The sequence below is a fragment of the Aotus nancymaae genome, unplaced genomic scaffold, assembly GCF_030222135.1.
Source record: "Aotus nancymaae isolate 86718 unplaced genomic scaffold, 86718_ANA_hifiasm-v0.15.2.pri h1tg000004l, whole genome shotgun sequence".
Lineage (NCBI taxonomy): Eukaryota > Metazoa > Chordata > Mammalia > Primates > Aotidae > Aotus > Aotus nancymaae.
This window is the reverse complement of record NW_026988415.1, coordinates 28,699,552-28,715,340: the sequence shown is the minus strand read 5'-3', so window position 1 is coordinate 28,715,340 and position 15,789 is coordinate 28,699,552. Positions and strand designations below refer to the sequence as shown.

General features: G+C 44.8%; 2 protein-coding genes and 1 non-coding gene across 3 annotated transcripts; 2 read left to right on the top strand and 1 right to left on the bottom strand.

Moving 5' to 3' along the window:
* The first annotated feature begins 4,321 nt into the window (after positions 1–4,321).
* Positions 4,322–4,462, top strand: LOC135269430 (U4 spliceosomal RNA). Its single transcript, XR_010337724.1, has one exon. It is a non-coding gene; the product is annotated as a U4 spliceosomal RNA (small nuclear RNA).
* Positions 4,463–5,911: 1,449 nt separating this feature from the next.
* Positions 5,912–7,118, bottom strand: RNF113A (ring finger protein 113A). The gene has a single exon (XM_012475674.3). The coding sequence runs from the start codon at positions 6,992–6,994 to the stop codon at positions 5,963–5,965; it is 1,032 nt and encodes a 343-aa protein (XP_012331097.1). The 5' UTR covers positions 6,995–7,118; the 3' UTR covers positions 5,912–5,962.
* Positions 7,119–7,196: 78 nt separating this feature from the next.
* Positions 7,197–11,769, top strand: NDUFA1 (NADH:ubiquinone oxidoreductase subunit A1). The gene is made up of 3 exons (XM_012475686.2): positions 7,197–7,393; positions 8,729–8,818; positions 11,613–11,769. Exons 1-3 carry the CDS (start codon positions 7,292–7,294, stop codon positions 11,631–11,633), a joined length of 213 nt encoding a protein of 70 aa, XP_012331109.1. The 5' UTR covers positions 7,197–7,291; the 3' UTR covers positions 11,634–11,769.
* The last annotated feature ends 4,020 nt before the right edge of the window (positions 11,770–15,789 follow it).

The following is a 15,789-nucleotide window of genomic DNA, read 5'->3' as shown; positions in this document are numbered from 1 at the left end:
AGGCTGAAGGGATCCTCCTGCCTAAACCTCCTGAGTAGCTGGGAGTACAGGCACATACCACCCTCCCTTGCTAAGTTTTTTTATTTTTTATGCAGATGGGGTCTCACTTTGTTGTCCAGGCTGGTCTCCAACTCCTGGCCTCAAGTGATCCTCCTGCCTCGGCCTCCTAAAGTGCTAAGATTATAAGTGTGAGCTACTGTGTTTACTTCATGTAAGTATGAGAGCGGGGACTTGTGTGCTTTTGTCATGGCTGTATCTCCAGTGTTTAATGCCTGTCGTGTAGTGGGTGATCAAGACAAGTTTGTTTACAATCACCAGTCCAGTCTAGTCTAGTCTACCATCATCTCACCTGGACCAGTGCACCACCCCAAAACTGACCTCCCTGTTTCATGTCTGGCTGCCTTCAACCCATTCCCCACTCTTCAGAATTATCTTTTGAAATTCAAATCTGGGCCGGGCGTGGTGGCTCACGCCTGTAATCCAAGCACTTTGGAGGCCAAGGCAGGCGGATCACCTGAGGTCGGGAGTTCAAGACCAGCCTGACCAACATGGTGAAACCCCATCTTTATTTAAAAAAATAAATAAAATAAAAAATAAGGCCGGGCGCGGTGGCTCAAGCCTGTAATCCCAGCACTTTGGGAGGCCGAGGCGGGTGGATCACGAGGTCAAGAGATCGAGACTGTCCTGGTCAACATGGTGAAACCCCGTCTCTACTAATACAAAAAATTAGCTGGGCGTGGTGGCGCATGCTTGTAACCCCAGCTACTCAGGAGGCTGAGGCAGAATTGCCTGAACCCAGGAGGCGGAGGTTGCGGTGAGCCGTGATCGCGCCATTGCACTCCAGCCTGGGTAATGAGCGAAACTCCGCCTCAAAAAAAAAAAAATAAATAAAAAATAAAAAATAAAAAAAAAGAAATTCAAATGTGATCATCTCATTTTCCTTAACCCTCCCCCCAACTGTTTTTTTTTTGTGAGACAGAATTTCGCTCTGTCTCCCAGGCTGGAATGCAGTGGTGCAATCTCAGCTCACTGCAACCTACACCTCCCAGGTTCAAGGGATTTTCCTGCCTCAGCCGGAAAGGCGCCCACCACCACACCCAGCTAATTTTTTGTATTTTTACTAGATACGGGGTTTCACCATGTTGGCCAGGCAGGTCTCGAACTCCTGACCTCAGGTGATCCGTCCACCTCGGCCTCCCAAAGTGTTGGGATTACAGTCATGAGCCACCGCGCTCGGCTGTTAAAATGCTTTGATGGCGCATTTTTGCTCTTCAGATGAAGTCCAAAGTCTTTAATATGACTTGCAAGGTCTCTGCTCTTTGGCCTTGACTACCTTGTCTCTTTTCCCCAGCCACCTTAAACTGCTTTGAGTTTTTAGCTGGAGATAGTCTCTCACATCGGGGCCTTAGTATATACTTGTTCCTCTACTTACTCTTTCTCCAACTCACTTCTTGAGTCTCAGTTTGAGGCTCATTTCCTAGGGGAGACGTAGGAGCCCTGACTTCTCAAACTAGGTGAGCTCCTTTACAGTCCAGCTGCAACCTCATCTCTGCTGGGGCGCTTGCTTCCCTCCACCTATTTAGTTTCTTTTAAATTGTAAGAATAACTATTTGGTTCCCACCTATAAAAGGAAGTTGTACCATTTAATTAAAGGTTATGAAAATATTCCTGACATGTAGAAAATGTAATCATAATCTTGTAAACATGAAAGTACTTTGAGTACACTATTAATTTAGGTGCTTTTATGGAGTTACGGTTGTAAGGGTTGTTAGGTTCTTGCCGAGTTTAAAAGGAAGAAACTGAGGCCAGCACAAGAAGATCCAATGCGAATTTATTCGGCTCCCGAGGAGGTTCTGCGGTCCGACAGGAGGGGCCGGAGAAGTCACACGGACTCCTCTTAGATGTAGGGTTTTACAGGGAGTGGAGACGTTTGATTGGTTGAGCCCAAGGGGAATGGGGCCTGGATGGGACAAAATGCTATCGGGTAGGTCCTGGCAGGGCTTCTTTTCCGGGCTCCCGGTGAGGGGTGGCGGGTGTCCGAGCTCCTGGCGATGGAGCGGGGGGTGTGTCCGAGCTCCCGGCGAGGGAGGGGGGTGTGTCCGAGCGCCCGGCGAGGCGACCGGCCTTACAACGGTCCCTTTTAAGAATCTGCTGAATGCTTTGGACCCCAGAATAATGCTCATTTGCAAGTACTTTGTATACTTTTTCAAAATTTACAGACAAGGCAGGGTGCAGTGACTCATGTCTGTAATCCTAGCACTTTGAGAGGCCAAGGCAGACAGATCACTTGAGGCCAGAAGTTCCAGACCAGCCTGGCCAATTTAATGAAACCCCGTCCCTACTAAAAATACAAAAAATTAGCTGAGCATAGTGGTGCATGCCTGGTAGTAATTCCAACTACTTGGGAGGCTGAGGCAGGAGGATGGCTTGAACCTGGGAGGCAGAGGTTGCAGTGAGCCAAGATCTCGCCACTGCACTCCAGCCTGGGTGACAGAGTGAGACCCTGTCTCAAAACCAAAAAAAAAAAAAGATTCACAGACAAGTATTATTCAAAAATGTCATGTGGAGTAGTACACAAATGTCATCTTTCTCTTGCCCTCTCAACTCTTCAAGACTGATTTATGCTCTTAATTCTGTTGCTTTTCTGTTCTACCTCCTAGAATTTAGTAATCAGCAGCATTCTTTCACCTTTTATCATCTGTGTTTTCTCCTGGACCTTTTCTCTCAGCTTATATAATAGGTAACAACTCAAAGCATATCTTTTTCCATAAAGCTTTATTCTACCTAAAAAAAAAAATTTTTTTTTGGTGCCGTGACTCACATTCTACTTTTGAATAACTTTTTTAATTTTTATTTTTTAGAGATGGGAGTCTCGCTATGTTGCCCAGGCTGGTCTCGAACTCCTGAGCTCAAGTGATCCTCTAATCTTGGCCTCCTGAAGTCCTGGGATTACAGGCATGAGCCACTGTGCCCAACCCTGAATAAGTTTTTTAGTATAAATTCTCAGAAATGGCTTAAAAAAATGAACAATTTTTCTGGTTCTTTTGCTACTCATTGCCATATTTCTTTTTTTTTTTTTTTTTTTTGACAGGGTCTGTCACCCAGGTTGGAGTGTAGTAGTACAGTCATGGCTCACTGCAGCCTTAATCTTCTGGGCTCAAGGGATCCTTCCACCTCAGCTTCCTGAGTAGCTGGGACTACAGGTGCACATCACCACACCCAGCTAAATTTTTTGCTTGTTTTTTTTTGTAGAGACGGAGGTTTCCCTGTTGTCCAGGCTGGTCTCCAACTCCTGGCTGGCCTCAAGTGATCCTCCCATCTCGGCCTCCAAATATGCTGGGATTACAGGAGTGAGCCACTGTGACTCGCCTCCATGACACTTTTCATTTCTTTCTTTTTCATCTGAAGCTTTGTGTAGGAAATGACACTTTTCAAAACGCTTTCCTAGGCCAGGTATGTGGCTCACGCCTGTAATCCCAGTGAATTAGGAAGCTGAGGTGGGAGGATTGCTTGAAGCTAGGAGTTTGAGACCAGCTTGGGCAACATAGGGAGACCCTACTTGTAATTAAAAAAAAAAACAAAACAGGCAAGGCACGGTGGCTCACACCTGTAATCCCAGCACTTTGGGAGGCCAAGGCGGACAGATCACATGAGGTCAGGAGTTCGAGACCAGCTTGGGAGGCTGAGGCAGGAGAATCACTTGAACCTGGGAGGCAGAGGTTACAGTGAGCTGAGATCATGCCATTGCACTCCAGCGTGGGTGACACAGCGAGACTTTGTCTCAGAAACGAACAGTCATTATTTAATGTCCAGCTCCGTGAGGGTAGGGGCTGTGTGTCTTGTTCACTGCCAATATCCCCTATACCAAGCACAGTGCCTGATAAAGAGTAGCTACTCAAAGAATATCTTTAGGCCGGGTATGACGGCTCACACATGTAATCCCAGCACTTTGGGAGGCCGAGGAGGGCAGATCACGAAGTCAGGAGTTCAAGACCAGCCTGACCAATATGGTGAAATCCCATCTCTACTAAAAATACAAAAATTAGCCAGGCATGGTGGTGCGCACCTGTAGTCCCAGCCACTCGGGAGGCTGAGGCAGGAGAATCACTTGAACCCGGAAGGCAGAAGTTGTAGTGAGCCAAGATCCCGTCAATGCACTTCAGCCTGGGTGACAGAGCAAGTCTCAGTCTCCAAAAAAAAAAAAAACACCTTTAAATGGATTAATGAATGTGAATAAAAACCATTAACCCAGAATTTATTCTTGCATCTGTTCTTAGGATTAGCCCAAATTCGAATCATATCAATAAAAATCATTTGGCCTAGCTTTGCGCAGTGGCAGTATCGTAGCCAATGAGGTTTATCCGAGGCGTGATTATTGCTAATTGAAAACTTTTCCCAATACCCCGCCATGATGACTTGAAATATAGTCAGCGTTGGCAATTTTTGACAGTCTCTACGGAGACTGAAAAAGAAAAATCATTTGGCCTAACTGGCCTCCCTGCCTCTTGTCTTCCATCTCCCTGTGATCCAACCTATAGCCCAAGACAGTAACACTATAAAAACAAACAAACGGCCGGGCGTGGTGGCTCACGCCTGGAATCCAAGCACTTTGGAGGCCAAGGCGGGAGGATCACCTGAGGTCGGGAGTTCAAGACCAGCCTGACTAACATGGTGAAACCCCGTCTTAAAAATAAATAAATAAATAAATAAAAAGGAAAAAAAGAAAAACAAACAAACAAACAAGAAAAACCCAAGTCTGATTGTGTTCTCTTCCCAAACCTCTGCTATCTCTCCCACTGCCTACAGAATACAGTCAATGCTCCTCAGCTTGGATTCAAGGCTTTGGCTCCAATCTCTCTCTCTTTTTTTTTTTTGAGATGGAGTCTCACTCTGCCGCCCACGCTGGAGTGCAGTGGCACAATCTCAGCTGACTGCAACCTCCGCCTCCCAGGTTCAAGCGATTCTCTTGCCTCAGCCTCCCCAGTATCTGGGATTACAGGCAAGTGCCACCATGCCCGGCTAAGTTTTGTATTTTTAGTAGAGATGAGGTTTTACCATATCGGTCAGGCTGGTCTAGGACTCCTGACCTTGTGATTCGCCCACCTCAGCCTCCCAAAGGGCTGGGATTACAGGCGTGAGCCACCGCACCCGGCCCCTAATCTCTCTTTGTAAACCTCCCTAGGCTTATTTATTAAGTGCTTATCATATGCCAAGCACTAGGCTAGTCACTGAGTTCATAAACCAGTTGGAAAGACAGGTACACTGACTAATTTTAATAAGGCATGATCAGCGCTATTAGAGTCTGTGAGAACACAGATAATTTCAGGGAATTGGTAAAATATTATGTTTTTGCCCCCTGCAGGTTCACAAGTTCAGTCTACAACAGCTATGTCCAATACGGTCATTAGCTACGTTTCAAGTGCTCAACAGCCACATGAGGCTAGTGTCTATCTATCACACTGGATAGCAGAGCACAGATCACTTTTATCATCCATAGAAGCGGGGGTTAACTATAGCGGCTTCCGAGACAGCAAGGAACATTTTCCATATGTGAATTCTGTGGTACTAGCTACCAATCCCCCAAACCCAACCCCTCTCCCTCACACCTTGGATCTGATATATTTTGTAGTACAGGCTCCTAAGAGAAAGAATGCATGAAAGTACCTGGTAAACATTAAGTGACACAGAAATGTGATATAATAAACAGGCTCAGAGTTCTTGCTTTCATCATAGCTTTGGTTACTTCGAGCAAATTCTAGCTCTTTTCTCAAACTACTCCCATCTCTATAATTTATGCCAAAGTGTTCTAGGGCTAAAAATCCCGATTATACCTACCTTGAAGCTTTTAATCCAGGACCCTACTTCACCACCCGCCTTCTGTCACTTTCTCTAAAAGGACACGAATTAAGACTTCCAAAATAACAAAATATTTATTTTTTTAAATTTAAGAATTATGGGAAGCCTAAGTAATGGGAATTGGATCCTCATCGGGGTCTTCTGGGAAGTCGGAAGCACCACCCTCTCTTGTAGCACGATGCTTCTCTAGTTTAGCAATCAATTCTTTCGCTGGATTGAAGACGCCATTGGTCTGCTTGTCACAGACAAAGCAGCGCGGGGTGGTGCGGAAATGCTGCAGTGCACATCTCTCACAGAAATAATGCCTGCACTTGGTGACAACTGGGTTTTGGAAGCTCTGGCGACAGATGAAACATTTGAATGGTATTTCCTCATCATCGCTTCCCACTTCATAGTTTTCATCCTCATAGACACCATAGCGACCCTCATCAAGCTCACGTTCGATCTGCCACCCATGCTTGTAATCTGAACGGTCATGGAGGAATTTGCAGCTGTCTCCGAAGCCGCAGAAGCCAGTCTCTTTGTAGTCCTTACAGATGTCGGGCTGGTAATCCCAGCGCACGGTGGCACGTAGATGCTCGGGCGCTCGGATGGGGCCCTTCCTCACCATCCCGGAAGAGGCATTGCCCATAGACGTATCCTTGGGCTTCATGTATTTCTGATAATTGTTGATTCCCCGATAGATCTTGTCATCCTCCTTGCCCCTCAGCTCCTCCTGGATCTTTTGGCTGCGCTCAAAGATAGCTTGTGCATCACGCTCTTTCTCTGTGTCCAGCTCATAGACAGCTGTTGCCCCCATATCCTCTGGTCCCACGGGTTTCGCCGAGCGGGTGGATTTATAAACCACGCCGAGACTCTCGGGCTCATTTTCCACTTCCTCCTCGCTGCTCAAGTTGCCGTAAGCCGCCTTCTGTCTACCACTGTCACGGGTCTTCTGTATCATTGGATTGTGGGTCGTCCGCTTCTTTTCCGGTCGAACCACAGTGCAGCCTTCGTCGCTACTGCTGCTGCTTTCTCCAGACTCTGGGTCGCGGGCCGGGCGCTTTCTGCGTCCGGCAGCCCCTTTCCGCCCAGGCTTTTTGAAAAGGAAGGTGCATACCTGATCCGCCGTCTTTTCTGGAGAAAGCTGCTCTGCCATTTTAGAGTCCCGAGCTCCGAAACGGCCGTGGCTGCCTGGGTAGCACTTGGCCTCTGCACGTCACTACACGTTGCGCGCTCCGCCGCTAGTCAAAGCAAAAGACTAGACGGAAGAGGAAAGCGAGAACGCGAGCGCTAGCCTCTCTTGAGCCCTGGAAGATTCCGTCGCTTCTTCCGGAGCCGTACGTGGCACCGCCCCGCTCGCAGGCGGCCGCGGGGCTTACTGGGAAGAGAGCCGAAGCTCCGTCACCTTTCAAGGACCCAGAAGTAGGGTTTTGGCCTAGGTAACCGGGCAGAGATGTGGTTCGAGATACTCCCTGGACTCGCCGCCATGGGCGTGTGCTTGCTTATTCCAGGACTGTCTACTGCGTACATCCACAGGTTCACTAACGGCGGCAAGGTAAGGCGGCTTGAGGGCGCGGGGGCCGACTCCACGGGCTGATTTCCGAAAAGGGTGGGGGGCAGGGAGGCAGTCAGCTTGCGGACCCTCTCTCCGAGGTCGGCCTTCTCCTTTCTTAGGGTTGCCTAGAAGCTGAGGCTTGCGAAACGAATCTTGGTAGAAAACACATCCTGCTCTAGTGAAAACCACCGTTTCAGGGTGGATCAGAGTGGGCCTTAGGGCAGAGTAGCGACTCGGGGCGCGGAAAGGTAGATTAGAAGAGGTGGCTTAAGCCTGTAATCCAGCACTTTGGGAGGCCGAGGCGGGCGGATCACCTGAAGTCGGGAGATCAAGACCACCCTGACTAACATGGTGAAACCCCGTCTCTACTAAAAATACAAAATCAGCCGGGTGTGGTGGCGCATGCCTGTAATCCCAGCTACTCGGGAGGCTGAGGCAGGAGAATCGCTTGAACCTGGGAGGTGGAGGTTGCGGTGAGCCGAGATCGCACCATTGCACTCCAGCCTGGGCAACAATCACGAAACTCCGTTTCAAGAAAAAAAAAAAAAAACAACAGAGGTTCTCCTGCCTCAGCCTCCCGAGTAGCTGGGACTACAGGCGCGTACCACCATGCCCGGCTAATTTTTATTTTTGTTTGTATTTTTAGTAGAGACGGGGTTTCATCATGTTGGCGAGGCTGATCTCGAACTCCTGACCTCAGGGGATCCACCCATCTTGACCTCCCAAAGTGCTGGGATTACAGGCGTGAGCTCTTGGCCACCCCTAACTTTTTTATTCCCCACTTTTTGTTGCAAGCCTTTAGGAATTTACTGCAAGGTCTTGTTATTTTATTTTATTATTTTATCTTTTTGTAGAGACAGGGTTTCTCCATGTTGGTCAGGCTGATCTCGAACTCCTGACGTCAGGGGATCTGCCTGCCTCGGCCTCCCAAAGTGCTGGCATTATAGGTGGGAGCCACCGTGCCCGGCCAAGATCTAGTTTTTTACATCGGGATTCATTTTCCTCTCTTCTAGCCCTTCACATCGTCTCTAGTACAGAGTATAAATTTATTTACTTTCTGGTTTTGTGATTGTCCTCCTTCACCTGAGTTTCTTAGTGTCCCAAAAGGCAACAACTAGACATTTCTTTTTAAAAAAAAAAGAAAATTCATGTTGGTTAAGATAGTATAAGAAGTCATGGTCACCAACTTAATTCTAAAGTTTAGTGGTCTGATTTAGGAGATTGTGGTCTTGTATTATTAATTTCTCTAGAATGTCTCCTTTAAAAATCGAAAATACCCATCAACTGGGTCACTCACTTTTATAAACTGCAATAACAATTGTCTCTTATTTGAAGGAAAAAAGGGTTGCTCATGTTTTGTATCCATGGAATTTGATGGAAAGAGATAGGCGCATCTCTGGAGTTGATCTTTACTATAAGTCAAAGGTAAGATGCCACTCTGATGCCATCTTTCTGCCAGGGTTGAGGTGGGTTCTGGTAATACCTTGCCAAGGGTCATACAGTGCTAATAACTAGCATTTTCTTATCTACTAGTGAGGTTGGCATCTTTTTACATATTTAATCTTTTATATATTTATTTTTAGTCTTTCTTACTGTCATATATCTCTTATTCTGTTGATTGTTGCCTATATCCTTTGCCTGTTCTATTGTTTGTCTTTTTCTTTTTGATCTATAGTTCTTTATATATTCTGGACTTTAATTTTTTGTCTATTTTATATTTGACAAACATTTTTCCCAGTCTGCTGTTTGTCTTTTTCACTGTATGATGTTTTTTATCAGGTAGTTTTAAATTTTGATATTCAACTTATCATGTTTTGTTCTGGATTCTGGGTTTTTATGTCTCCCATACAAAGGCCTTTTCTATCCAAGATTATAAAAATACTTTGAAAAAATAAAATAGAGACAGTCTTGCTGTGTTGCCCAGGCTGGCCTCAAACTCATAGGCTCATGTGATCTTCTTGCCTCAGCCTTTGGAGGAGTTGGGACTGCAGGTGTGCCACTATGCCTGGCTCATAAAAATACTTAAAAAAATTTCACCTAATATTGTTTATTTTTTCTTTTTTTTTAAACATTTAGTTATTTAGTCCACCTACAGGTCATTTTGGAGTATAATGTGAAGGAAGGATTAACTTTACTTTTTTCCAAGAGGTAGCCAGTTATCGCAGTTACGCATTTATAGAATGGTTTAGTAGTCCTAGCTACTCAGAAGGCTGAGGTAGGAGGACAGCTTGAACCCAGGGGTTTGGTGCTGCAGTGAGCTAGGATCGCACCACTGCACTCCAGCCTGGGTGAGAGAATGAGAGCCTGTCTTAAAAAACAAACAAACAAAAAAAAAAAACTACCACCAAACACCCAATTAATCTTTATTTGTAATACCATTCTAGTAAACTAAATTTCCATGTACACATGGGCCTGTTTCACAGAGGTGCTTTTCTGTACTCTATAGGTCTGTCTATTCCTGCAACAATACCTCATTTAAATAATTATAGTAATTTTATATTTGATTCAATTATGACATTGCCAGTTTTGTAGGTCAGAAATGGCCAAGCAGTAGCATTTTCATAAGGCTTAACCTAATAGTATGTTTTTTGGGTTTTTTTTTTTTTTTTTTTTTTTTTTGAGACATGGTCTCACTCTGTCACCCAGGCTGGAGTGCAGTGGTGCACTCTTGGCTCACTGCCACCTCTGCCTCCCGGGTTCAAATGATTCTTCTGCCTCAGTCTCCTGAGTAGCTGGGATTACAGGCACCTAGCACCATGCCCAGCTAAATTTTTTTTTGTGTATTTTAGTAGAGATGGAGTTTCACCATGTTGGCCACGCTGGTCTCTTAACTCCTAACCTCAAGTGAGCCACCTGCCTTGGCCTACCAAAGTGTTAGGATTACGGGTGTGAGCCCCTGCGCCTGGCCCTAATAGTATATATTTTGTAGGAGTAGTTCATTATCATAATTCTTTTTAAAAATGTTTACTTTTTAATATTTTCTCCTTGCTCATTTATTCCTCACAGCAAACCTAAGTAAATAGTATTTCCATTTTATAGACAAGGGTCAGAGCGATTAAATAATATTATAGGGACTCAACCTGGGTGATATACCTCTCAGTGGAGGAGTAGTTGAAAATCTAATCTAATGAACATGATAATAGATAATCTTATCTGGAGCCATATTTTCAAGAATAGCCATCAGAATCACCTGGCATGTGAGACAGAATTAGGATTTCTAAGAGACAGCTCCAAGGCAGTTGGCAGTTCTTCATGTAATAGTAAACCAAATACCTGGACTAAGTTATTTAATACTTAGAAGTGTCACCAATGATTAATCTTTTAACTTATAGCTTCTGAAGTATTTGGTTGTCAACTTAGTAAGATCCAGTAGGTATTCTGAATAAATAGTGTAGTGCTTGTTGGAGAAGGGTTCTGGATTTGGGGTCCCTGGACTTGAATTCTGGCTCTGCTAATTCCTTATGGACTTAAGCAGGTGACTTTTAACCTCTCTGAGCCTCCATCTCCTCATTTGTAAAAAAGTGAAATGAGGATAATAGTATCTGTTGGCTGTTATTTTTTAAAACAGATTTTACCTTTTTGTCCTCTGACTCACTGAGGTGCTTTGTAAAAGGATCCACATGGAGGCTGGGCACGGTGGCTCACGCCTGTAATCCTAACACTTTGTGAGGCTGAGGCTGGTGGATCACCTGAGGTCAGGAGTTCAAGACCAGCCTGGCCAACATGGCAAAACCCCGTCTCTACTAAAAATACAAAAATTAGCTGGGTGTGGTGGCGCATGCCTGTGATCCCAGCTACTTGGGAGGCTGAGGAAGGAGGATCACTTGAACCTGGGAAGTGAAGGTTGCAATGAGCCGAGAGTGTGCCACTGCACTCCAGCCTGCGCAATGGGAGCAAGATTCCATCTCAAAAAAAAAAAAAGGATCCAGGTGGTAGAGTTGCTTGACTTTAGTTCTGATTGGGGGTGGGGGAAGATTTTTGTTTTCCTATAAAGCAATATGTTTGCTCCTGTCAGAAAATGAAAACTAGACATCATTACAGGTTATTCTTTAGTGATTATAAAATTTAATCCAATGTATTGTTGCAGTTAAAGAAATGTGGGATGTGGAAGCACTCTTTTTAATAACAGAATGCCATTTGGTGACATGAAATAAAAGTATATGACATGTCTTTGTTAGGAACAGACTTCTCACATTCTCCTTTTTAAACTGTTTTTCAGGGTTTGGAGAACATTGATTAAAGAAGCATTTTCCTAATTGATGAAAAAATAACTCAGTTATGGTCATCTACCCCTGCTAGAAGATTATACAGTATATTATGTAGCATGCAGTGTGTTATGTAGTGCTTAATAAAAATAAAATGAAAAAAAAATCAAAGGCATTTCTTTTTTTAAAAACATACTACACAAAATCAAGCAGTCTACCCAGTGTAGTCTTTATCACTTAAAAGAACTAGAAGGCAACTGTGAGGCTTGTATAATTACAGATATAATGTACCTCAAGCACCTGTCTCTATGCCTAGCATCTAATACTTCAAAAATTGTAGTTGCTACCATTGTAATAGATATAGTATATTTAACTTTATTTACTTACTTTTTATACAGAGTCTTGCTCTGTTGCCCAGGCTGGAGTGCAGGGGCACGATCTTAGCTCACAGCAACCTGCACCTCCTGGGTTCAAGTGATTCTCCTACCTCAGCCTCCCGAGTAGCTGGGATTACAGGCGCACACCACTGTGCCCAGCTAATTTTTGTATTTTTTAGTAGAGACAGGGTTTTACCATGTTGGCCAGGCTGGTCTTGAATTCCTGACCTCAAATGATCCACCCGCCTTGGCATCCCAAAGTGCTGGGATCACAGACGTGAGCCATTGTGCTCAGCTGACACTAGTAACTTTTACAGAGTTTCTTCAGAGATAACTAGAGAATACAGAAAAAGTAGTATTTTTTTTCTAGTTTCTTTTCTGAGTGGATCCTATAATGTTTAAAATTCCAGTTGGTCAAGTTTGAGCTGGGAGGGGTTTAAAAAACAAATTCCAGGCTGGGCATGATGGTGGCATATGCCTGTAATCCTACCTACTCAGGAGGCTGAGACAGTAGAATCATTTGAACCTGGGAGGCGGAGGTTGTAGTGAACCGAGATCGTGCCACTGTACTCCAGTCTGGGTGACAAGAGTGAGACTTTGTCTCCAAAAAAATTACAGTTGGGAGATGTTTAAAACATTGTACCTTGAATCATGCATTCTGTATGGTATCTAACAAATAGTATATGCTTAAGTTAATTTTTATTTTAGTATACAGCAGCAACAGCAATCATTTGGTTTATTAAAATGAGAGTATACTGAGCACTTGAAATAAAGAGTTGCACGAGGCACAGTGGCTCGCCCCTGTAATCCCAGAACTTTGGGAGGACGAGGTGGGTAGATCACGAGGTCAGGAGTTTGAGACCAGCCTGGCCAGTCTGGTGAAACCCCATCTCTACTGAGAATACAAAAATTAGCTGGGCATGGTGGCACATGCCTCTGGTCCTGGCTACTCGGGAGGCTGAGGCAGGAGAATTGCTTGAACCCAGGAGGTAGAGGTTGCAGTGAGCCGAGATCGTGCCACTGCACTCCAGCCTAGGCGACAGAGCAAGACTGTCTCAAAGAGTTGCATGTTCAGTGTTAAAGGTAACCAAATAAGATCTGAAAAGATGTAAGTAAAGATGGTGATAACTCCATGTATACACAACACCACAGATGACACTTGCAGGTGAGAATACCAAGTTGCTTTTCATATCTTACCCAGTTTAACATCTGATCTGGTGATTACCTTGAATACACCTGCACTGTGTGATTGCCATTGATCTCATTTTACAGTGTGAGGCTTATAGAAGGAAGTGGCGTTTACCCTTACAGTAGTGGCTATGTTGTGCCATCCCTTGATAGTGAGGCAGTGACCTTGTACTGTTCAAGGAAAGCCTGGTCATGATTACAAACTTAATACTACCTGTATTATCATTTAGTGCTTCGCAGCCTTGTGTAATTTACGGTTAAAAGAACTATCCCTGGAAAGGAAGAAAGGGCAGGTAGTACACATAGGGACTCATGGATACAGAAGATGTATTGAAAACATGACTTATCGGGGCCGGGCGCGGTGGCTCATGCCTATAATCCCAGCACTTTGGGAGGCCAAGGTGAGTGGATCACGAGGTCAAGAGATCGAGACCATCCTGGTCAACAAGGTGAAACCCCGTCTCTACTAAAAAATACAAAAATTAGCTGGGCATGGTGGCGCATGCCTGTAATCCCAGCTACTTGGGAGGCTGAGGCAGGAGAATTGCCTGAACCCAGGAGGCGGAGGTTGTGGTGAGCCGAGATCGCGCCATTGCACTCCAGCCTGGGTAACGAGCGAAACTCCGTCTCAAAAAAAAAAAAAAAAGAAAACATGACTTATCACTACTTTTGCTGATTTCTAGGTCTGTTATTTCTCCACTTTGTCTCTAGGTGGAAATCATCCCTTGTTTTTATGTCCTTAGCTGACTATCACAACTGTATACTGAGGGACTCCAAAACGACAGATAGAGTTGGTTAGTTTACGGTTAGAGTCCAAACTCTTCACTGCCGTTTTTTGTAGCATCTGCTATGAAATTGAGCTTTATTTTTGTATTCTTCTGCTAGGGAGCGAGCCAGATTAAAACACTTTGAAGATAGGAGTTTAACAGTGGTGTGTAGTCTGGATTTCTTTTGTTTTTTTTTTTTTTTTTTGAAAGTGCAATTAGAAGGGTGTTCTTACAGCAGCTCTAACGGATGTGGTACAGCTACTGATCTCAGATCCATCTGTCACCGGTCTGTTAAAATGCTGCTTAGGAAACAATCCCATTTGCTTGGTTTTATTTACTATCATTAAGATTTTAAAAAACAGATGTTAGGCAGGGTGCGGTGGCTCATGCCTGTAATCCTAGCACTTTGGGAGGCTGAAGTGGGCGGATCACTTGAGGTTGGGAGTTCGAGACCAGCCTAACCAACATGGAGAAACCCTGTCTCTACTAAAAATACAAAAATTGGCTGGATGTGGTGCTGCATGCCTGTACTCCCAGCTACTCGGGAGGCTGAGGTAGAAGAATCACTTGAACCTGGGAGGTGGAGGTTGCAGTGAGCCGAGATCACACCATTGCACTCTAGCCTGGGCAACAAGAATGAAACTCTGTCTCAAAAAAAAAAAAAAAAAAAAAAAGGCCAGGTGTGGTGGCTCACACCTGTAATCCCAGCACTTTGGGAGGCCGAGGTGGGCGGATCATGAGGTCAGGCGATCGAGACCATCCTGGCCAACATGGTGAAACCCTGTCTCTACTAAAAAATACAAATATTAGCTGGGGATGGTGGCGCGTGCCTGTAGCCCCAGCTACTTGGGAGACTGAAGCAGGAGAATTGCTTGAACCTGGGAGGCAGAGGTTGCAGTGAGCTGAGATCATGCCACTGCACTCCAGCCTGGTGCCTGGCAACATAGCGAGACTCTGTCTCAAAAAAAAAAAAAAAAAAAAAAAAAAAAAAGTTATGCCCTAAGTGCATGCAGAAAAAAAAAAAAGAAAAAAGATGTCATATTATTCACCTAGCTCAAAGTCCAATGATATGAGGTATGCAGTGAAAATAGTTGCTCTAATCCCCTGCCTAGCACTTGTCAATTGTCACACCACCCCAAAGGTGTGACAATTCTTTTTACTTTATTTTTTATTTTTATTTTTTTGAGATGGAGTTTTTGCTCTTGTTGCCCAGGCTGGAGTTCAATGGCATGATCTCAGCTCACTGCAACCTCCTCCTCCTGGGTTCAAGTGATTCTGCCTCAGCCTCCCAAGTAGCTGGGATTACAGGCACCTGCCACCACACCCAGCTAATTTTTGTATTTTTAGTAGAGATGGGGTTTCACTATGCTGGCCACACTGGACTTGAACTCCTGACCTCAGGTGATCCACCTGCCTTGGCCTCCCAAAGTGCTGGGATTACAGGTGTGAGCCACTGTGCCCAGTGTGGGTTTCTTTTTATTTTAAAAATAATCCTTTTTTGGTGTATGATATACACATAAAAAAATATCCTTTTTTGCCACATTGTACTTTGGGAGCCTGAGGGGGTGGATCATTTGAGGTCAGGAGTTTAAGACTAGTCTGGCCAACATGGTAAAAACCAGTGTCTACTAAAAATACAAAAATTAGCTGGGCGGTAGTGGAGCATGCCTGTAGTCCCAGCTACTTGAGAGGCTGAGGCAGGAGAATCGCTTGAGTCTGGGAGGTGGAGGTTGCGGTGAGCCGAGATCACACCACTGCATTCCAGTCTGGGCGACAGACTGAGACCCTGTCTCAAAAAAAAACCAAAAAACCACACTTTTTTTATTAAACCCAAACCAAAAATGGTCTATAGGGTTTCT

Coding starts and splice junctions, on each gene's coding strand:
- RNF113A (XM_012475674.3), bottom strand. CDS start 6,994: ATGGCAGAGCAGCTTTCTCCAGAAAAGACGGCGGATCAGGTATGCACC.
- NDUFA1 (XM_012475686.2), top strand. CDS start 7,292: ATGTGGTTCGAGATACTCCCTGGACTCGCCGCCATGGGCGTGTGCTTG. Junction 7,394..8,728: donor GGTTCACTAACGGCGGCAAG/GTAAGGCGGCTT, acceptor TCTTATTTGAAG/GAAAAAAGGGTTGCTCATGT. Junction 8,819..11,612: donor ATCTTTACTATAAGTCAAAG/GTAAGATGCCAC, acceptor ACTGTTTTTCAG/GGTTTGGAGAACATTGATTA.